Here is a 23,838-nt window from a genome sequence, read left to right as displayed (position 1 = left end):
GTGATCTTCCTGTCTGGGTTGGCGCTCCCCCTTGGGTTGTGCCGTGGCGGAGATCTTTGTGGGCTATACTCGGCATTGTCTCAGGATGGTAAGTTGGTGGTTAAGGTATCCCTCTAGTGGTGTGGGGGCTGTGCTTTGGCAAAGTGGGTGGGGTTATATCCTTCCTGTTTGGCCCTGTCCGGGGGTGTCATCAGATGGGGCCACAGTGTCTCCTGACCTCTCCTGTCTCAGCCTCCAGTATTTATGCTGCAGTAGTTTGTGTCGGGGGGCTAGGGTCGGTTTGTTATATCTGGAGTACTTCCCCTGTCCTATCCGGTGTCCTGTGTGAATTTAAGTACGCTCACTCTAATTTTCCTCTTTCTCTCGGAGGACCTGAGCCCTAGGACCATGCCTCAGGTCTACCTGACATGATGACTCCTTGCTGTCCCCAGTCCACCTGGCCGTGCTGCTGCTCCAGTTTACACTGTTCTGCCTGTGATTATTATTATTTGACCATGCTGGTCATTTATGAACATTTGAACATCTTGGCCATGTTCTGTTATAATCTCCACCCGGCACAGCCAGAAGAGGACTGGCCACCCCACATAGCCTGGTTCCTCTCTAGGTTTCTTCCTAGGGAGTTTTTTTTCTAGACACCGTGCTTCTACACCTGCATTGCTTGCCGTTTGGGGTTTTAGGCACAGCACTTCGAGATATCAGCTGATGTACGAAGGGCTATATAAATACATTTGATTTCAGTGAAATACGGAACAGTTCCGTATTTTATCTAACAGATGGCATCCCTAAAGTCTAAATATTGCTGTTAAAAATTGCACAACCTTCAATGTTATGTCATAATTACTTAAAATTCTGGCAAATTAGTTTGCAATGAGCCAGGCGGCCTAAACTGTTGCATATACCCTGACTGCGTGCAATAAACTCAAGAGAAGTGACACAATTTCACCTGGTTAATATTGCCTGCTAACCTTTCTTTTGGCTAAATATGCAGGTTTAAAAATATATACTTCTGTGCATTGATTTTAAGAAAGGCATTGATGTTTATGGTTAGGTACACGTTGGAGCAACTACAGTCCTTTTTCGCGAATGCGCACCGCATCGATTATATGCAGCGCAGGACATGCTAGATAAACTAGTAATATCAACCACCATGTGTAGTTATAACTAGTGATTATGATTGATTGATTTTTATAAGGTAAGTTTAAATGCTAGCTAGCAACTTCCCTTGGCTTCTTACTGCATTACTGCTCCTCGTGAGGCAGGTGGTTAGAGCGTTGGACTAGTTAACCGTAAGGTTGCAAGATTGAATCCTCGAGCTGACAAGGTAAAAATCTGTCGTTCTGCCCCTGAACAAGGCAGTTAACCCACCGATCCAAGGCCGTCTTTGAAAGTAATAATGTGTTCGCAACTGACTTGCCTAGTTAAATAAAGTTGTAAAAAAAGAAATCTGCAAAGTCGGTGTCCAAAATTACTGATTTCCGATTGTTATGAAAACTTGAAATCGGCCCTAAATAAATCGGTCATTCCGATTAATCGGTCGACCTCTACATTAGGACTGCTGAACAATTCATAAAAATCGCCACCGGGCAATTTACACTGACCCCCTTTGTACACTGCTGCTACTCGCTGTTTGTTTGTTACCTATGCCCCACCTATATGTACAGATAACCTCAACTAGCCTGTACCCCCGCACATTGACTCGGTACCGGTGCCCCTGGTACAGAGGGGCAAAAAAGTATTTAGTCAGCCACCAATTGTGCAAGTTCTCCCACTTAAAAAGATGAGAGGCCTGTAATTTATAATCATAGGTACACTTTAACTATGACAGACAAAATTAGAAAAAAAAATCCAGAAAATCACATTGTAGGATTTTTAATGAATTTATTTGCAAATTATGGTGGTAAATAAGTATTTGGTCAATAACAAAAGTTTCTCAATACTTTGTTATATACCCTTTGTTGGCAATGACAGAGGTCAAACGTTTTCTGTAAGTCTTCACAAGGTTTTCACAAACTGTTGCTGGTATTTTGGCCCATTCCTCCATGCAGATCTCCTCTAGAGCAGTGATGTTTTGGGGCTGTTGCTGGGCAACACGGACTTTCAACTCCCTCCAAAGATTTTCTATGGGGTTGAGATCTGGAGACTGGCTAGGCCACTCCTTCGTTGCCCGGGCGGTGTGTTTGGGATCATTGTCATGCTGAAAAACCCAGCCACGTTTCATCTTCAATGCCCTTGCTGATGGGAGGTTTTCACTCAAAATCTCACAATACATGGCCCCATTAATTATTTCCTTTACACGGATCAGTCGTCCTGGTCCCTTTGCAGAAAAACAGCCCCAAAGCATGATGTTTCCACCCCCATGCTTCACAGTAGGCATGGTGTTCTTTGGCTGCAACTCAGCATTCTTTGTCCTCCAAACACAACGAGTTGAGTTACCAAAAAGTTATATTTTGGTTTCATCTGACCATATGACATTCTTCCAATCTTCTTCTGGATCATCCAAATGCTCTCTAGCATACTTCAGACGGGCCTGGACATGTACTGGCTTAAGCAGGGGGACACGTCTGGCACTTCAGAATTTGAGTCCCTGGCGGCGTAGTGTGTTACTGATGGTAGGCTTTGTTACTTTGGTCCCAGCTCTCTGCAGGTCATTCACTAGGTCCCCCCGTGTGGTTCTGGGATTTTTGCTCTCCGTTCTTGTGATCATTTTGACCCCACGGGGTGAGATCTTGCGTGGAGCCCCAGATCGAGGGAGATTATCAGTGGTCTTGTATGTCTTCCATTTCCTAATAATTGCTCCCACAGTTGATTTCTTCAAACCAAGCTGCTTACCTATTGCAGATTTAGTCTTCCCAGCCTGGTGCAGGTCTACAATTTTGTTTCTGGTGTCCTTTGACAGCTCTTTGGTCTTGGCCATAGTGGAGTTTGGAGTGTGACTGTTTGAGGTTGTGGACAGGTGTCTTTTATACTGATAAGTTCAAACAGGTGCCATTCATACAGGTAACGAGTGGAGGACAGAGGAGCCTCTTAAAGAAGAAGTTACAGGTCTGTGAGAATCAGAAATCTTGCTTGTTTGTAGGTGACCAAATACTAATTTTCCACCATAATTTGCAAATAAATTCATAAAAAATCCTATAATGTGATTTTCTTTCTCATTTTGTCTGTCATAGTTGAAGTGTACCTATGATGAAAATTACAGGCCTCATCTTTAAGTGGGAGAACTTGCACAATTGGTGGCTGACTAAATACTTTTTTGCCCCACTGTATATAGCCTCGTTATTGTTATTCTTATTGTGTTATTTTTTAGCCAACTTGGTAAATCTTTTCTTCTTGAACTGCACTGTTGGTTAAGGGCTTGTAAGTAAGCATTTCACAGTGAAATCCACACTTGTTGTATTCGGCGCATGTGACAAATAAAGTTATTAGATTTATTTTATTTGGACATACACCCTTCCCTTGTAATGTTTGACCTTTATCAGCCCATCTATAGCATACAACAGCAGAGGAATATACCGCACAAATACAGGCAAATATATTCAGATTTTTATTGTGAATTTAGCACAGAAGATAGGATCACATTCAAAAAAATATGTCACAATTCTCTCCTAGTGTGTATGGGGGAGGGGGGGGGGGTGAATTTCATGTAGAAATTATTGCCTGTAATAATTAGTCCATGGCTCAGACAGAGGTGATGTGCATAGAAAGGAAGGAGTGGATGGTGTGTAGATTGAGAGAGAAAGATTAATTGCTCCGTTCTGAACACCCCCTGATCCGACCAGCATAAGTTATGAATCGGTTCAAACCCCGAAAAACGTAATTGTTCATATAGTTCCTTTTCGTTCATTTAAGCTGTGAAATCAACATCGTTTTCACATTTAGCTCATTAAATTCACCCTACCAATTAGCACAACTAGAGCAGCTTGCTATGGAACGTGTAAGGTAGTTGTTTACACGTTTAATTGGTCAGTTAAGTGCAGGTCTGAGATGCGACAGAAATTTCACGGGTGAGTAGAGGGGGATGAAAATAACTTCACTGAATTACAGAATGATATACTAAATAGGAGGAACATTTTTTGTGAATAACATAATTAACCAGTTCAAGATATGAAAATAGTGGTTCTGTTCCAGAATACTAGAGGACATGATGGTTTTGTTCCTGGAGAAATGTAGTCATTTCCCAAATGTTGGGGTTTGTTCCCTGAACCGGTTTCAACCCCTGGTAGAGATAGTAGAAAGAGAGAGAGAAACACAGTGTGAGTGTAAGACAGAGAAATAGAGAGAGAAAGAATGATATGGAGTCTGCTACATGTCAGCATGCTCTGCCCATCTCTCCCTCACGGTGACAGCAGATAAGATGATCATCGGAATGCGCTACGAATCTGTAGCCTGCCAGCACTCAGACAGCTCTGTCAGCAGAGCACCATTACCCCAAGCACGCACACACACACGTGCCACCAGACCTACACTAAATACACACAAATGCATGTTTGTGCACTGCAGTGCCCACACGCACGATCACATTACCTCAATCAAAACAAACGTGGTCTCATTAAAATACCATAGTGTACTACCGGGTGGCGCGGTGGTCTAAGGCACTACATCGCAGTGCTAGCTGTGCCACCAGAGACTGATTTCGAGCCCAGGCTCTGTCACAGCCGGGAGGTCCATGGGGCGACGCACAATTGGCTGGTAGGGATATCCTTGTCTCATCGTGCACTAGCGACTCCTGTGGCGGGCCGGGCGCAGTGCACGCTGACCAGGTCGCTAGTTGTATGGTGTTTCCTTCGACTCATTGGTGTGGCTGGCTTCCGGGTTAAGAAGCAGTGCGGCTTGGTTGGGTTGTGTTTCGGAGGACGCATGGCTCCCGACCTTCGTCTCTCCTGAGCCCGTACGGGAGTTGTAGCGATGAGACAAGACAGTAACTATCAATTGGATACCACGAATTTGGGGAGAAAAAGGGGGTAAAAAATACCATAGTGTATTGCATTGTTCCAATGTGTGTCAGAGCTATAGCAGCAGGTGCCTCTACCTCTCCTACCCATACACCTGCCTGGGGTTCATTAGGCCACGCAATGGAATGTTTCAAAACGTCTTGTAACAGAACATTTAAATGAGCGATTCTTATTGGATAAGTCCAGGTCGTCGTCTTCACCTTGTTCCCAATGAGCGCGTGTCAAGGCTCGGACACAAAACGCCTCACTGACAGCTAGAGGGAAATTAATATACACAACAAATGCACGCGTGTAGCAAAGTCTTATGAATAGCGTATGGTGTGGAGTAGGACAGGCCGGCTGGTGTGGAGTAGGACAGGCCGGCTGGCGTGGAGTAGGACAGGCCGGCTGGCGTGGAGTAGGACAGGCCGGCTGGCGTGGAGTAGGAAAGGCCGGCTGGCGTGGAGTAGGACAGGCCGGCTGGCGTGGAGTAGGACAGGCCGGCTGGCGGATGGCTGTTCGTGTTGTGCTCGGGGTACATTAAGGCCATTTACCCCCTCCAGTTGTGTGGATGTTCATTTTACATCTAATTCATTATTAATGAGTTTTTCCTCTGCAGTAACACAGCACATTTCCCCTCCATCTCAGTCCCCCCCTCATCTCGTCCTCTCTTTTAAACCCCCAGCGCTCCACTCAGTGTAGCCTTTCAAGGGTGGGGGCAGTGCTCTTTGTACTAACTAGCATGTGTGAGTTTACAGTAAAGACAGTGTGCACACATGAGACTAGTTTACTGTACAGACGGTCCTTTCATGAATACATGCTCAGACCCACCCTGCTCACTTAAGCACCAACCAGTAACCACCAAACACATGCTCAGTCACACACAATCCCACAAAGACAGGCTGTGCCACACACACAAACAACCCTAAACCACAAACCTTGAGACAGACATAAACCCAATGTTCCATCCGCTCACACAGTTGTTTTGAGCACAGTCCTGGTATCAAAACAGTGTGATCCTGTCAGAGCAGGAGAGAGAAGTGGGTACTCTGTTCTCTGAGTGGCAGCATGGTAACAGTATGAGAGCCTCTCCTCCACTCTAGACCTCCATACACAACATCAACACACTATGTTAGATGTGTGTCGGAGCTGACGTTCGTATGGAAACAGTGTTTCTATGTCACACATTCCCCAGTCAAGACAGATCCGTGTGTGTGTGTGTGTGTGTGTGTGTGTAGAGAGAATTACTGTAATGAGAGCCCCATGTCAGCAGCTCCCTCCAGTCTGCTGATTAGAGGTTGTGTAAAGAGCAGCTGCAGAACACACACACAACTAACTTGGCAGGCACAAACAAGTTCATTTCATGCAGTAGCAAGTGACCCACACATCTAGCTAGGTTTAATGAATGTCTTCCTCTATGGGGTCCGGATACTGTATCTTGTATCACACACACAAAGAACAAGAGGGTCAAACACACACAGAAAGAAAGAGACACCAGGAAAGACACATAGCCCATTACTCCTAATCCCTTTACCTTGGTCTCTTTCCTGCCTCCTAATCCACTTAAGCAACAACCATCAGGCTCCAGCCACGATCAATAAGGCCAAAATACTAACCTAAACCCTGCTATTTCTAACCCAGGTCTGAGTGAGAGGCTGCATTCAGCTTGTCAGTCTGTCCACTCGGGTGTGTGTGCGTGCCATGCGTTTTAACCTAGAGTAAGACTGATTAGTCTGTCAGTAATAGGTGAGTGTGTGCTCATAAGATCCTCTGCGGCGAGAGACCTGCCGCTTTCCTGTCTGTCTGCTGAGGGATGCTAAGCAGGTCACCCCTAATCCAATAGACTGGTGTCTGTCCTAAACATGCATTGAATAACACTATGTGTGTGGCTCGCTGCCGCAGAATGCTTAAGTCGAATCTAGAATCTGCCAAAGAATGCAATTTATAGTTGGGGGATAATGAATTCAGGGTTAATCTAGCAAGCTTGATTCTTGCCAATTCATATTTAGTTTATATTAAATGCAGACTGTACCTACATGTACATATTACCTCAATTATGTCTACTCCCTCGTACCCCTGCACATCTACTCGGTACCGGTACTCCTTGTATATAGTTTCGTTGCTGTCATTTTATTGTGTTACCATCTCCCTTTTTGCAATATTTTGACTTTTTGGCTCTGCATTGTTGTGAAAGGGCTTGTGAGAAAGCAGTGGCTTGTGAGTCCCCCAGTGACTTTTGGGTGATTATGGGATCTCTGTTCTCATTGGGGTTCCAAAGCCTTCTATTTTAAGTTAATTGCCATCATTAATGTATTTTAGCCAGGTTCCGATGACATAGTAGACAACTCTCTCTGTATTCAATTGAGGTGTCTGATATTGGCAGCAAGGTCATCATGATGCTTTGACAGGGAACATACATTAGCTAGGAGGATAGTTGGAGAGGTGGGTGGCTTTTTCTGGCTCTGACGTGTTGCCTCACTACGCCCTTCTTGTCTTTCCATTTAATCCGGTATGTCTGGAAAACACTCCCTCTCCCCATTCAAAGTGTGCCTTAGCAGGATTAGCCCGTCCTTCTTGTAGCAGAGCACATCTCTGTTCCCCAGGGAGCTCCAGCCTCCAGGTGATCCCCAACACTACGCATTTGATAAGGAAGAAGCATGTTGAGATTGCCAGAAGGTTGAGTTCGATGTTTCTGAACGTACACTTTATAATCCACAAAGGGGTAGGGGAATTATCCACATTAAGGTATCACATAGAACAAGAAAATGTGCAGGGGACCCACACATTTTAAAAAAAACATTTTTTAAATTGCTGGCTTGTTTGAGAGAAACGAGTCACCGCCATGCAGCGCCACTGGAAGATATATCTGGAATCAGCCAGGCCTGTTTGAACGCTGGCCCCCTGTTTGTATAGGGAGCCTTTCATCCGGGAGCTGGGTTGAGGGAGAGGGGGCCATACAATAGAAGTTAGCTGGAGGAGAGGGTGGATGAGCTGATTCTGGCTGGTCGAATCAAAGCGGGGGACCGTGTGAAGGTGTGCCAAGAGAACAGAGAGAGGCAGAGCAGGCTGGGAGGCAGGCTGGGACGACACTGACAGCTAGAGGCCCACAGTCAAAGCCAGTCAGGCCAGCTCGGTCTACATTCTTACACATCAACCACACATATAGACATACAGGAAGACACACACTGAAATGCACACATACATGTTGGAATATTGTTATGTAGTCTCAATCTTCTGAAAGTCCTTAACAACAGAGCCCTACAGAAGGAAAACGCTCTCAAAGCCTTGAAACGCATAAAAAAACTACTCGTGTACAGTTAACGACATCCAGAAGATGCACGTTCCAGTTCATCAACAAACATAAAGGATGAAGAAAGCCTGTGAGCCTCCATCCATTGTTGTGGTTTTCCCCGTTTCCTTTCCGTGGCCCGTTTCTCCAATGTACTCTCTCACTTCTCCTCCCTCTTCCTCCCCCTCAGTACAAGCTGAGGTTGGGTCAAGTGGGCGTTCTACAACAGCTCTAGTATATAACCAACCCACTCCTGCCTCTGGTCATGGTAGCCTAATAAGATGTTAAGCAGCTCTCCAAACCCTCGTGGCCCCTGTGAGCTACATAAGCTGTAAACTAGCACATAAACAAACACGCACACAGAGAGAGCGAAAAGGCTGCCGTGTTGAGTTGGGTACTAGGGGAGGTTGTGTACCTGTGGTACTGGGTCTGGAGGAACTGGAACTCCTCCTTGATGCGGTCCAGGGTCTCTGGGTAGGTGAGCTTTAGGGCCTGGGGGGCTCCCGAGGCTGCAGCTGCCGCCGCAGACGCTGAAGACCCAGGGGGTGGCTGGAGAGGTGCCTACGCAGAAAGACAATAAGCACTGTGAGCATATCTTGTCAAAAGTGTGAACATCTTTCAGACTCTATATACAGGTCACTGACAAAATAAACGATACACCAACATAAAGTTTCTTAATAGGGCATTGGGCCACCATGAGCCAGAACAGCTTCAATGCACCTTGACATAGATTCTGTAACTCTATCGGAAGGATGCAACACTATTCTTAGACAACAAATTCTAGAATTTGGTGTTTTATTGATGGTGGAAAATACAGTCTCATGCGCCGCTCCAGAATCTCCCACAAGTGTTCAACTGGGTTGAGATCTGGTGACAGACGGCCATGGCATATGGTTTACATCGTTTTCATTGGGGCGGCAGGGTAGAGCATAGGACTAGTAACCGAAAGGTTGCAAGTTCAAATCCCCAAGCTGACAAGGTACAAAATCTGTCGTTCTGCCCCTGAACAGGCACTGTTCCTAGGCCGTCATTGAAAACAAGAATTTGTTCTTAACTGACTTGCCTAGTAAAATAAATGTAAAAAAATACTCATCAAACCATTCCCGTGGTTGCAGCATTTTTATGCATGATGGGATGTTAATTGATTAATCAACTCAGGAATCACTCCTGTGTAGAAGCACCAGCTTTCAATATACTTTGTATGTTTCATTTACTCAAATGTTTCCATTAATTTGTCAGTTACCTGTACATAACCAGTATGTTTTGTGGTGATTTGATAATAATGTTATACCTGTACACGTTTTATCACTGCATGTTTACATTCCAAGTCAGGTCAACGTCCTTCATGTATGACTCTAATACCAGATGTATGCCCAACACTAGTCATCTCTGTGTGTGGGTCCTATGAGAGATGTGATTGTATGCATGGGGAACAGTTGTTGTGAGCTGGAGAACCATGATGAGTTTCCTGGAGCTGAAGAACAAAGCTGAAAGACTCGGAGGGGTGTAAGCACAGAGAGGGGGGGGGGGGGGGTGAGACTGTCGGGAAACCAGGAGAGGCCAGGGGAGACAGGAACCATTGTGATGGGACAAAAAAAAGTGTCAGGGCCAGATGTGTGAGGGGAACCGGGAGGGAGGGGAGAACAAGGGGCTCTTGACCAAATTAAGACACTTGTTTAATATTAAGTCTGGGTTGAAAGGAAGGAAGGAGAGAGGGAGAATAGCTAGGACCCCATCAGGAGTAGCACCCCCGGTAGCCTGGCCCTCCTCTCTCTGGAGTAGCACCCCCGGTAGCCTGGCCCTCCGCTCTCTGGAGTAGCACCCCCGGTAGCCTGGCCCTTCCCTCTCTGGAGTAGCACCCCCGGTAGCCTGGCCCTCCCCTCTCTGGAGTAGCACCCCCGGTAGCCTGGCCCTCCCCTCTCTGGAGTAGCACCCCCGGTAGCCTGGCCCTCCTCTCTGGTCCCTCTCTGCGGGGCTTCGAGCAATTAGTTAGCAGGGCCTCAGAGGTAATGCTGCAGGACAGCCAGACAATGGGCCGGACCTTGGGCTAGCGACTGTCTGTCTGTCTCGGTCTCTGTCAATGGAGGCCCACCCCTCCGCCCTGGTGCTAAAGCTACATTGAAGGATATACGACAGGCCGTTCACACCACTGCTCTCTTTAATGAGAACAGAAGTGGTGTGTGTGTGTGTGTGTGTGTCTAGAGGAAATAATTGAGTTGGTATAGCTCCACTCATGGGCCCTATGCAGAAAAATGTTATTGGTTTATAAAGTGACATTAGTCACATTAAGTAGATCGCTTGTTCGTTCTGCTGGATTCCCTGGTGGAGGGGGAAACTGGAGAAGGGAGAGGTCAAGAGAGAGGACATATGGAACTCAGCGCTCGGTCCTGCATGTGACTGCACTGTGGATCTGCACAGCACCGCTAAAAGCAGGTGTGGGTTAGTATGACATAGGCAGACAATATATATTCATCGTCATAGTAAGGATGAAGCCAGAGCTGGAATGTGAAGCTAACTGAAGCCGGCAAGCTTTAGAAAACCCAGAGTAGATCTAGCTTAAATCGTAGTACACCCCTCAGGTCCACTGAGGTTCAAGAGAGGGGCTGCTCATTGTTCCAGCCTCTAACGAGCTCCTCTCCCCTGCCTGCTTGCCTGGCTGCCTGCGCTCCAACTCAATCTGCTGGCCAGATCCTCTTCCTGAGCACAGGCAGGGGCACACAGACTCCCTCGCTCTCACACACACACACCAATTACTCTTCACAGGCCAGAGAAAGGCGCCTCAGGAACAAGAGCGCCAAGGCCATTTTGTAGGAGGCGAGGGAGGTAAGGAGGGGGAGGGGAATAATTCTGCCCTTCTCTCTCCACCTTCCACTCCCTGTTTTCTTGTTTTTCACCTCAGTGTGTATGCGCACGCGCACGCTGGAGAACAGGTGCAGAGAGCCTTTTTGAGACAGAAATGGGGAGTGTGGGATCGAGGCTGACCCAGTAGTTGAGTTCGGTGATGGGGGAGATTTATGAAGACAGAGGAAACTGCTGCCTGGGCTTCTGCTAACATCAGCCATTCTGGCTCTGATGCCCAGGTGCTGTTATGATTCAGGCCAACGTCAGAATAGGTGCCTGCAGGTACACAGCAGACCCCTGTGGCCCCTCACAGAAACAACAATATGAAAGAGTGGAATGCTGCAGAGCAGACCCTCCCATTAGCTGTCAGTCAGATGACTCAGTGATCCCTCTACCTCACTGGTCAGCTGCTCTGGTTTAGTGTGTGATGTCAGAGGTCACACTGCTGACCTGATCACCATTGGATTACCCAATCACCCACCCAGGCATCCAGCCAGATAGGACTCAAAAATGTACTCAACTCTCAAGTACAATACTCCAACTAATCCTGTTTGTCCCTATAGGAAGTCAGGGAATGTGCCAAGCTCCAAACAGCCATATTCCACCGTGCCATGAAGAGCCAGAGGGTAGAGAGCACCATCAGGGTAAAGGAACCATAGGCAGTCAGGTGGCTGATCAGATAGCAGCCTTCCTCCCTGAGTCCCCTGGTAATCTGCCCTGGTCCAGCTCAGCAAGGAATACATTGTAGTGATTAAATCAGGCCCCAGCTGGGAGCAGTAGTGGTGGAAAGGAGAAGAGGTGAAGAGGCATCCCGGGACAGTAATGGCTCTAATCAGGCCTAAGTTGTCTTTAATGGGCCTTTAAAATAGGCTGGAGGAAGGCCTACAGGGACACCCCAGCCAGGGAAGACAGCCGCTAGGTGCTGGGCTAGGCTGGGCAGCACACACAACCTGCTGCTGCAAATGACTGATGCTTCATATAGAGAGTCTGGCTGCTATTAAAGTCCTGCATGTTAACACACACACACAAACAAACAGAGAGAGAGCGCGAGACATGCACACACAGAGACAGACATGCACAGACACACACCCTCTAAGGAACAGTGGGTGTGGCATTCCCTGCATGCAATCAATGTTGTTTTCCTTTTACTCCTTCTAATTAAACCAAATAGCACTAAACCACTATGACCTCACATCCCTTGATTCTCCCCAAAACACACACGACGCAACACGCCCACACACACACAAAAGGTGAAGCCCCTTGAAGACTTCAGTCCTTTATGTTACCTGCACTTCTATGCCAAGCAGTCTTCTCCCAGTCTCCAACAGCATAAGAACTGGGAACCAATCTAGCCAACAAACCATCCTGCTAATTACACTGTGCCTTCCCACAGAGCCGATTGTTCCGAGTAAACAGCCACCATGCTCCCTCACTGCTGGGGCACTACCTGCCTGTCTGCCTGCCCGTCTCTGGGGACACAGTAGTGGGAAGGAGGGCACGGCAGACCTATCCCCAGCCCCCAGCTGGAGAACCATAGAAGAGTAACAGCCCCCTGCCCCCCTCCACTCTCACCCAAGCATTCCCCTACTGATTTAAACAACTGTGAAACATGGCAATATATTGTCCTTGCAGAAAGCTTTTGAAGTTCAAGCCTCATATCAAATTATTCAAATACGATAGTCAACAAACCAGTTATTTGCATTTTAAAGCACCTCTGTGGGTGGATGGCGTGCACGCACGCGCACACAAATACACATAGACAAACACACGCACACAATTGATCACAAGCGCCAGGATCTCTCTGCTGTGATGTGGGAGTGAATGAGAGAGAAATGCCCCAGTTCTCTCTAACTAAGGGGAGGGCTGCTAGGCACCACTTTCATTTGCGCTACACCTTTATTTTTCCCCCTCGCTCCTGAAAGCTTGTTATTCAAATGTCCCCGCTGTCAGTGTATATAGGCGGTGCATAACTGTTTGGTTGTCAGCTGTGTTAATTGCTGTAAGTACCTTCCTTTATTAGGTAACCCACCCACAGCCGGTTTGTTCTTTCCATGGCTCAAACTTAAGCGCCACACCTCCAGAGCTGGTTTAAACCTTGCCCAAAAACCTCTCCTCTGGCAGGCAGGCGGCCATCTAATCGAACACTGGAAATGAAGAGCTAAGCAAGCTGGGTTACCTGGCGCTTCCCTCCTAGCCCATCACTCCTCGGCGCTTCCCTCATTGCCCATCACTACCCGGCGCTTCCCTCCTAGCCCATCACTCCCCTGCGCTTCCCTCCTAGCCCATCACTCCCCGGCGCTTCCCTCATTGCCCGTCACCCCCCGGCGCTTCCCTCATAGCCCGTCACCCCCCTGCGCTTCCCTCATTGCCCGTCACTCCGCGGCGCTTCCCTCCCAGCCCATCACTACCCGGCGCTTCCCTCCCAGCCCATCACTACCCGGCGCTTCCCTCCCAGCCCATCACTCCCCGGCGCTTCCCTCCCAGCCCATCATTACCGGGCGCTTCCCTCCCAGCCCATCACTACCCGGCGCTTCCCTCCCAGCCCATCACTACCCGGCGCTTCCCTCCCAGCCCATCACTCCCCGGCGCTTCCCTCCCAGCCCATCACTACCCCGCGCTTCCCTCATAGCCCATCACTCCCCAGTGCTGCTGAAGTGGACCTGTCCAGAATCAGCCCAGTGGGAGTCCTGGATCAATCGGGGTCTGATGGGAAAGCAGGAGGGTCTGCTGACTGGGCCAACGGAGCTCCAGGAGCCTGCTGGCATTACTGGACCTCAGAGGAACAGGGGGGTGGGGGTGGAATGGATGCATGTACAAACAGAACTCTTAATCATTAGGTGTGATTGTAGATCTACACTCTACAGCCAGACCTGTGTAGTGTGGTGCATTTCCATAAGCAGAGTTTGGTTCGGTGAGCTGACTCTGGTGGACGTCTTACTGCCGACATTGTCGTGCGATTCTACATGTAGAATCGGTTTGCAAATAACATCCAGCACTCTGCTCAGAGGTGCTAAGTACTCTTGGCCGGCAAACGCTACCGGTAAATGGAACTGGATGCTAAGCATTGAGAACAGCAGTGCTGACACATCTACTACTAGTCCGCATTATGCTGATTTCCAAGAACTGTAAGGTGGAGCTGGTCTCCTTGGTCAGGCTATACTAAGCAGTCTGCCTGCCACAGCAAACTGTTATCAAATAAATGTCTCACTGCTATGTAACAAAAATGAGGAAATATGTTTCACACATCTGCATGTCAGGTGTTTACCTAAACATTAATTGAACTTCATTCATTGTATGGCTTCCCAACATTTTGAAAAAAGTCAAATAAATCATAAGAACGACTCTAGCAAGAGCAGATTTCTGGATCTATATTCTGTTACATATACAGTGAGTACACAACATTAGGAACATCTGCTCTTTCCATGACAGACTGACCAGGTAAAATGTATACTCAGTACATTATACTCACTCTACCATGCTTTTCACATTAAAGGAAACTTGACAAACAAAGTTCCATAAAGGATTATATATATATATATATATATATATATATATACACACACACACACACTGAACAAAAATATAAACGCAACATGTACAGTGCCTTGCAAAAGTATTCGGCCCCCTTGAACTTTGCGACCTTTTGCCACATTTCAGGCTTCAAACATAAAGATATAAAACTGTATTTTCTTGTGAAGAATCAACAACAAGTGGGACACAATCATGAAGTGGAACGACATTTATTGGATATTTCAAACTTTAACAAATCAAAAACTGAAAAATTGGGCATGCAAAATTATTCAGCCCCCTTAAGTTAATACTTTGTAGCGCCACCTTTTGCTGCGATTACAGCTGTAAGTCGCTTGGGGTATGTCTCTATCAGTTTTGCACATCGAGAGACTGACATTTTTTCCCATTCCTCCTTGCAAAACAGCTCGAGCTCAGTGAGGTTGGATGGAGAGCATTTGTGAACAGCAGTTTTCAGTTCTTTCCACAGATTCTCGATTGGATTCAGGTCTGGACTTTGACTTGGCCATTCTAACACCTGGATATGTTTATTTTTTAACCATTCCATTGTAGATTTTGCTTTATGTTTTGGATAATTGTCTTGTTGGAAGACAAATCTCCGTCCCAGTCTCAGGTCTTTTGCAGACTCCATCAGGTTCTCTTCCAGAATGGTCCTGTATTTGGCTCCATCCATCTACCCATCAATTTTAACCATCTTCCCTGTCCCTGCTGAAGAAAAGCAGGCCCAAACCATGATGCTGCCACCACCATGTTTGACAGTGGGGATGGTGTGTTCAGCTGTGTTGCTTTTACGCCAAACATAACGTTTTGCATTGTTGCCAAAAAGTTGAATTTTGGTTTCATCTGACCAGAGCACCTTCTTCCACATGTTTGGTGTGTCTCCCAGGTGGCTTGTGGCAAACTTTAAACAACACTTTTTATGGATATCTTTAAGAAATGGCTTTCTTCTTGCCACTCTTCCATAAAGGCCAGATTTGTGCAATATACGACTGATTGTTGTCCTATGGACAGAGACTCCCACCTCAGCTGTAGATCTCTGCAATTCATCCAGAGTGATCATGGGCCTCTTGGCTGCATCTCTGGTCAGTCTTCTCCTTGTATGAACTGAAAGTTTAGAGGGACGGTCAGGTCTTGGTAGATTTGCAGTGGTCTGATACTCCTTCCATTTCAATATTATCGCTTGCACAGTGCTCCTTGGGATGTTTAAAGCTTGGGAAATCTTTTTGTATCCAAATCCGGCTTTAAACTTCTTCACAACAGTATCTCGGACCTGCCTGGTGTGTTCCTTGTTCTTCATGATGCTCTCTGCGCTTTTAACGGACCTCTGAGACTATCACAGTGCAGGTGCATTTATACAGAGACTTGATTACACACAGGTGGATTGTATTTATCATCATTAGTCATTTAGGTCAACATTGGATCATTCAGAGATCCTCACTGAACTTCTGGAGAGAGTTTGCTGCACTGAAAGTAAAGGGGCTGAATAATTTTGCACGCCCAATTTTTCAGTTTTTGATTTGTTAAAAAAGTTTGAAATATCCAATAAATGTCATGATTGTGTCCCACTTGTTGTTGATTCTTAACAAAAAAATACAGTTTTATATCTTTATGTTTGAAGCCTGAAATGTGGCAAAAGGTCGCAAAGTTCAAGGGGGCCGAATACTTTCGCAAGGCACTGTAAATTGTTGGTCCCATGTTTCATGATATGAAATAGCCCAGAAATGTTCCATATGCACATAAAGCTTATTTCTCTCAAATTTGGTGCACAAATTTGTTTACATCCATGTTAGTGAACATTTCTCATTTGCCAAGAAAATCCATCCACATGAAGGATGAGGCATATCAAGAAGCTGATTAAACAGCATGATCATTACACAGGTGCAACTTGTGCTGGGGACAAAAGGCCACTCTAAAATGTGGTTTTGACACGCAACACAATGCCACAGATGTCTCAAGTTGAGGGAGTGTGTTATTGGCATGCTGACTGCAGGAATGTCCAACAGAGCTGTTGCTAGAGAATTGAATGTTCATTTCTATACCATAAGCTGCCTACAACGTCGTTTTAGAGAATTTGGCAGTACGTCCACCAGCCTCACAACCACAGAACACATGTAACCACACCAGCCCAGGAACTCCACATCTGGCTTCTTCACCTACGGGATTATCGGAGACCAGCACCCGGACAGCTGATGAAACTGAGGAGTATTTGTCTGTAATACAGCCCTTTTGTAGGGAAAAACTCATTCTGATTGGCTGGGCCTGGCTTCCCAGTGGGTGGGCTTCCAGGCCCATCCATGGCTGCACCCCTGCCCAGTTGTGAAATCCATAGATTAGGGTCTAATTTATTTATTTCAATTGACTGATTTCCTTATATGTACTGTAACTCAGAAAAATCGTTGAAATTGTTGCGTTTATATTTTTGTTCAGTATAGTTTCATAAATTGTACCCTGAGTCTTCCAAACATACTTTAATGAAAGCCAATGACTTTGGAGACAGGCTTTCAGTGTTTCAAGCCTGTTGTGGTTAAAATTAAACAGAATCTGTGCTTTCTTTCCCAACCCAGCGCCCCTCTCCCTCCAGGATGCATAACCATACATGTGAGCTGTGGTTGGTAGCTAGCTCCCCAGGGGATGCAGTGTAGAGTTGTTGGATGAGATGGATTGGGTTAAGAGCTGTAACCACAGTGCCACGTTCTGTTCTGTTCTCCCTTTAGTCCTACAGCTGGCTGGGGTGAGGGCACATTAAGTTTGTTTAGAGCCCTCTCACTCTTCTGTCAGGGTACTATGGGCATGGTATGGAGAGAACCTGAAGAGGTAGAATTTCCTCTCAGGAAGTGGCATAAATAAATTAAAAATTACTAGTAGAATCCATTTTAACCCAATTCAACTACTTTCAAATATGTACACGGTTTTATTGATTAAAAACAGTGTAATGTCTGGTGCTAGCCATCAGAAAGTACACCTTGAATTATTCCACATTGTTGTATTACCGCCTGAATTCAAAAATGGATAAAATATATGTTCTCTCACCCATCTACACACAATACCCCATAATGACAAAGTGAAAACATGCTTTTAGAAATGATAAGTAAATGTAAAGCGAATTAAATACAGAAATGTAATTTACAGAAGTATTCACACCTGAGTCAATATTTTATAGAAGCACCTGGCAGTGACAACAGCTGAGAGTCTTTCGGGGTAAATCTCTAAGAGCTTTGCACACCTGGACTGTACAATATTTGCCCATTGTTCTTTTCAAAATTCTTCAAGCACTGTCAAGTTGATTGTTGATCACTGCTAGACAGCCATTTTCAAGTCAGCCATTTTAAATCAAAACTGATCTAAACCACTCAGGAACATTCAACATTGTCTTGATAAGCAACTCCAGTGTAGATTTGGTATTGTGCTTAAAGTTATTGTCTTGCTAAAAAGGTGACTTCATCTCCTAGGGGCTGTTGGAAATCAGACAACCAGGTATTATTTAGGATTTTTCCTGTGTTTATAGCTGTATTCCATTTATTTTTATGCAAAAAAAATCACTCCCTAGTCCTTGCCAATGACAAGCATACCCATAACATGATGCAACCACCACCATGCATGAAAATATGAAGAGTGGTACTCAGTGATGTGTTGGATTTGCCCCAAACATAATTATTTGTATTCAGGACAAAAAGTACAGTTCCCTGGTCTTTGTGGTTGAATCTGTGCTAGAAATTCAGTACTCGGTTGAGGTACCTTACAGCTAATTGTATGTGTGGGGTACAGAGATGGGGTAGTCATTCAAAAATCATGTTAACCACCACCATTGAACACAGAATGAGTCCATTCAACTTATTGGTTAAGCACATTGCTCCTGAACGTATTTAGGCTTCCCATAACAAAGGAGATAAATACTTGACTCAAGAAATTTCCGCTTTTAATTTGTTAGTAATTTCTCAAACTCTCAAATCCCCGAGCTGGCAAGGTAAAATCTGTAGTTTTTTTTAAATATATTTTTTTATTTAACTAGGCAGGTCAGTTAATTAAGAACTAATTATTTTTTCAATGTCAGCCTAGGAACAGTGGGTTAACTGCCTTGTTCTGGGGCAGAACGACAGAGTTGTACCTTGTCAGCTGGGATTTGATCTTGCAACCTTTCGGTTACTAGTCCAACGCTCTAACTACTACGCTACCTGCCGTTAACCCACTGTTCCAAGGTCGTCATTGTAAATAAAAATGTGTTCTTAACTGACTTGCCTAGTTAAATAAACAACCCAAACCCTTGCCTAAAGTTGACTCACCCCTCAAATAGACTGCAGAGTGTGTAAAGGACAAACAAACCTAGATCACTCCATCATCTAGGGCAATACAGCCTACCATTTGGATAACTCGAGGTTGGATGTTCTAATTTGACACTTTAAAGTTATACCAACAACAGGAGACCAGAATTTGCACATGAGTTTCCCTAAAATTCTTGTTTTGCCAGATTCTGGCGGTATAAATCCCCTCTGTTTATAACAGACCCATATTGGATTGAGTTTACACCGCTCGTCGTTCAAGTACTAAACGTAAAATGAGTAAGGGTTTGCAATGTTGCAGCATGTGTTACTTTTTGACCAACATGATCACAAAGGAATTCCGGATACAAATAGCATAGATACAATGACAGAGATAAAAATGGAACAATAAATCATGTAGCAAGTTTATGGCCCTAACTCTGTATACATTCTTGCTCAAGTTGTTTCCTTGATTTCAAATAAACTTACTTCAATAGACAGAGAAAGGTTAGATAATAATGTATAGATCGCTGAGGTTTTAAAGTATCGCTCCAACAGAACAATTACCGAACGTTACATGCTAATCGTACTTACCGGAGGTCGGTTTTGAGGAAACATTCTGTGCGCCGAATTCTTTAAAAAAAATCTTCTTCCTCTCTTATGGGCAAAAAAAGGACAGAAATGGAGAAGACGTTATATTGTCGGTTTCAGAGACGCATTTGGCTTGGTTTCAGAGGCAGTAATGACAAAGCTAGTCTCGGCTCGCTAATTCCTTGCTCAAGACTCCCTTTGTTCTGGTCTATGTTCAACCCACAGACAAATAACATTCGATGTAGTAAAGATGCACCCAGTCCACGACTAAATGTTTAGAGGCCTCGTGACTACGCACTTCGAATGAGTAAAATGGCACCTTTTCTTCTCGTAAATACTCCCCTCCCCGGTGTATTCTCACCTAGAATAAAAAGCGAATGTGGCTAGGTTGTACTATGTGGGTTCTGAGTCGGACACCACCACATTCAATGCAGCCGCAGCCTCTTTTGTCTCGTTCGTCGCCCTTCTCCTTTACAACACTGCTCTCCTCACACTCCCACCTTCTTTTCTGGTCCTCGCCTGATCTTCAAGACATAGCTGACTTGTTTTCTTGAGAGAGAAACTAAAGGGACATTTGCTAGACAGAATGAGAAGGGAGTATCTCGCTATTCTCGTTGATCAAGCCAGCATAGGACTGGAGCTAAGGTTTCGCCTTTCTGTCCTTATTTATGAACAACGCATCTAGCCTACCCACTCTAATGAAAGAAGGCCAAATCTGTTTGCTGGTGTTAAAACATTTCAGACCAATGACATACAGTTTGCCAATTGCTCTTGTATAAATAGTCTAATGATATTAGTAAAGTAAACACCCTTGTTAATTTTCTCACCATGCGTGTACATTTTCTACTCAGTTCGTTCATTCGTGTAGCCATGCAAATGAAGCCCGCTTTGTACTTAAACAATATATATATGTGAGATTCCTACATTAACCATGTTATAATTGTATATACACTACGTGTAGCCTACAATGGAATTGTTCAACAATTGAATGAAATCTCCACGTGGGGCTCGACCCAGTCACAATTAACGCTGGTGAAAGTAACCAATGAGTAATCCGAACACCCACGTGGGGGACACCGACCGTTTGTTTATTGGAGGATGCTGGTATTACAGTGCTCCAAACGTCAATCAAGTAGTCTGAACCCGCTGAGAGGACAATTTAACCCTTTAGACGTGATAGTGATGAAGTTGTGGTAGACCTACAGAACAGTGTCTATAAAGTTTATTTCCTCTTCCCACAAATCGTATATCGGTGCACAAATCTTGAATGTTGAATGTTGCATATATATATATATATATTTACATATTTTTTTGTATATATTTGTATATATCTTTTATATATTGTCAGGCCCTATGATAAAATTATATTCTAAATCTGAGTAATGTTCACTTTTGGACATCTGAAATAAACAATGAACATGAGTAAAGAGAGCATCCCACCTCACAAACAAATGTATTTAATCTCATAATTAGTTAATATTGCAAGTATGGTACAGAAGGAAAGCTATAGCTGTAAGCTTTAAAAATGTTTTTAAAACACACTGCCATTTTTGTTGTTGCTGATTTGAAAACAACACAGCATTGAGACTTGCACTCTTGATGATCCAGTGAGTAATACAATGGTGATTATAGCCAAGCACCTGCATATTTCAGTATGTATTGTTTGTTCCTTTAAACTTTAAAGAATCAAAAATAGCATTTAAAAGAAGAAAAATTCAGAGACATTTATTGGTATTCTGGTGGCACGACCCCTTTAGCAGGCCTCATAATTAGAGAGACAGATATTGAAAAAGCAATTTTCTGACAGTGGAAATCACAATCTGCCAGGGGTGGAGTTGGAAAATACAGAGTGTGAGAGAGAGAGAGGGAGAGAGAGAGGGATGAAGGACAGCGGGGGATGCTAAGAAAGAGGAGCCAGTGTGAGAGTTAGAGATTGAATGAAAGAGAGTGCCCAAGGGTGGTAGAAAAATAGAGTGAAAGAGAGAGAGAGAAATGGGGAGGGTGAGAGAGAGAGAAATGGGGAGGGGGAGAGAGAGAGAGAAACGGGGAAGGGGAGGGAGAGAGAGATTTTATTGCAATATTTTCCCAATGAATTTTAATGCAGCTTGCTGGTCTCTCTCCCAGGGTCTAGGATCACATTTATTAGAATAAAAAAAGTTGTGAGGAATGCAATGTATTGCAGGCTTCTGCTTGGAGATGTTTCATGTAGTAGGTGGGCGGGTAGGGCGGGCAGCGTAGGGCAGGCAGGCAGCCAGCAGGATGTATGGGTGTGCGTTGTGTGCTGGAGGAGGCAAAATAATAGATGATAGAATGTGATCTGGTAGAAGTGAAGGACACACATTAATGCTATAGGCAGGTCAGCCCAGAGAGGGGGTGATACTAACTGGGGTCTGATTGAGGCCTGCAGATCCCAGTGCTGTCTGGTCTGGAGCACAGCACTCCTTTCAAAGTCCTCAATCACCACACCATTGTTATGGAAGAGGCTCTTTTGTTTTTAGGAAAATGTCCTGTTGAAAAGCAACTAGTCCATATGATCAACTCACTCCTTTCATATCATACATGCACACATGGTCACGCACCTTCAATATCCCTTGTAATCACAACTTGTAGAACTGCATTTGATACAGAGATGGACTTGTACACAGCAGTAAGAGCATGGCAAACTACTATTTATGGACAGGAAAATATCAGCAGCCAAAAAAACATCAACAGGGAGTGGTTGAATATGAGGAATTGTGGAGATGCAGCAACCTGTTTTTTGTCTGCAAAAACACATACAATTGCCTAGCTACATTTACCAAATAGAATAGTATTTGTCACATGCTTTGCAAACAACAGGTGTAGACCAACATAGGGAGGAGGGCAGAAACATGGCAGTGTGTTGCCAAGTTAACAACCTCGCCCTCAACGTGATCAAGACAAAGGAGATGATTGTGGAATACAGGAAAAGGAGGCCCAAGCATGCCCCCATTCTCATCAACAGGGCTGTAGGGGAGCAGGTTGAGAGCTTCAAGTTCCTTGATGTCCTAATCACCAACAAACTGTCATGGTCCAAACGCACCAAGACAGTCATGAAGATGGCATGACAACGCCTATTCCCCCTCGGGAGACCTGCATGGGTCCTCAGATCCTCAAAAATTCTACAGCTGCACCACCATCCCTGCCTGGCATGGCAACTGCTTGGCCTCCGACAGCAAGGCACTACAGAGGGTAGTGTGTACGGCCCAGTACATCACTGGGGCCAAGCTTCCTTCCATCCAGGACATCTATTCCAGGCGGTGTCAGAGGAAGGCCCTAAAAATTGCCAAAGACTCCAGCCACCCCAGTCATAGACGGCTCTCTCTTCTACCGCACGGCAAGCCGTACTTTTGAACAGTGAAATGCTTACTTAAAGGCCCTTCCCAACAATGCAGAGAGAAAAATATATAACAAATAATAACATGAGGAATAAAAACACAATGAGTAACAATAATCTGGCTATATACATGGGGTACCAGTACAGAGTTAATGTGCAGAGGTACAGGCTAGGAGGTAATTGAGGTAGATATTGTATGTACATATAGGTAGGAATAAAGTGACTAGGCAACAGGATATATAATAAACAGTAACAGCAGCATATCTGATGAGTCAAAAGAGTTAGTAAATTCATGCATTTCACATCAAGTTTTAACATAGAACTAAGCTGTTTCAGTACATCCATCTCAAATGAAAACAAGTGATAGAATGAGGTATCATATTGAACCGTTGGGGGGTTGGGTACCCCCAAATGCCCCCCACCCCCACATGCTGGGGATGGCCCCTGCCCAGCATGGGGGTGAGTGACAGAGAGACAAGGCTCCAGTGTTGTTATGAGTGCCCCTCCCCCCAGCAGACAAGCCTGGTGTCAGCACAGAGACAGCACAGTGATTTATAGGTCTCTCTTCTCCTGGGAACCCGCCTCCCTCTCCCATTCCCTCCATCCCCCACTTCATCCCTCCATCCTCCCTCCTCTCTTTCCTCCTGGCCCCTGGGGGAAAAGAAGGGGTAATGACCCACATCAGCAGCCACACACAGACACACACACATACAGAGACACACTTTCACGCACTCAGAAATAAACACAAAATACACAGACGCACACACACACACACACACACACACACACACACACACACACACACACACACACACACACACACACACACACACACACACACACACACACACACACACACACACACACACACACACACACACACACACACACTCCTGACACAGACTCAGGCACATTAACACCCACAGGCATGTGTATCTGTGAACTCAGGATTCCACTGCTCTCCTTTCATGTTGCATTCCCCGCCCACTCAACAGTCCCTCACATTCCTGATGCAATATGATGCTATATGTCCATACTACACTGGAAACT

General features: G+C 45.2%; 1 protein-coding gene across 6 annotated transcripts in view; it reads right to left on the bottom strand.

Moving 5' to 3' along the window:
- The window catches only part of LOC110521463 (transducin-like enhancer protein 1), a 45,140-nt gene extending 24,719 nt beyond the window's left edge, over window positions 1–20,421 (bottom strand). For 2 of the 6 annotated variants that reach the window (XM_036968867.1, XM_036968869.1), the window contains exons 1-3: window positions 20,261–20,420; window positions 19,437–19,499; window positions 8,633–8,778 (exon numbers count right to left, since the gene is read on the bottom strand). In XM_036968867.1, the coding sequence (XP_036824762.1) occupies window positions 8,633–8,778; window positions 19,437–19,499; window positions 20,261–20,305 (254 nt within the window). In that variant the 5' untranslated portion in view covers window positions 20,306–20,420. Of the gene's footprint in view, window positions 1–8,632; window positions 8,779–19,436; window positions 19,500–19,794; window positions 20,153–20,260 lie in introns of those variants that run through there. The other 4 variants (XM_036968870.1, XM_036968868.1, XM_036968871.1 and 1 more) reach the window with 4 other exon arrangements.
- Between the last annotated feature and the right edge of the window lie 3,417 nt (window positions 20,422–23,838).

Source organism: Oncorhynchus mykiss, chromosome 30 (genome assembly GCF_013265735.2).
Source record: "Oncorhynchus mykiss isolate Arlee chromosome 30, USDA_OmykA_1.1, whole genome shotgun sequence".
Classification (NCBI taxonomy): Eukaryota; Metazoa; Chordata; class Actinopteri; order Salmoniformes; family Salmonidae; genus Oncorhynchus; species Oncorhynchus mykiss.
Note: the sequence above shows the minus strand (reverse complement) of the source record. Positions and strands in the feature narration are given on the sequence as shown.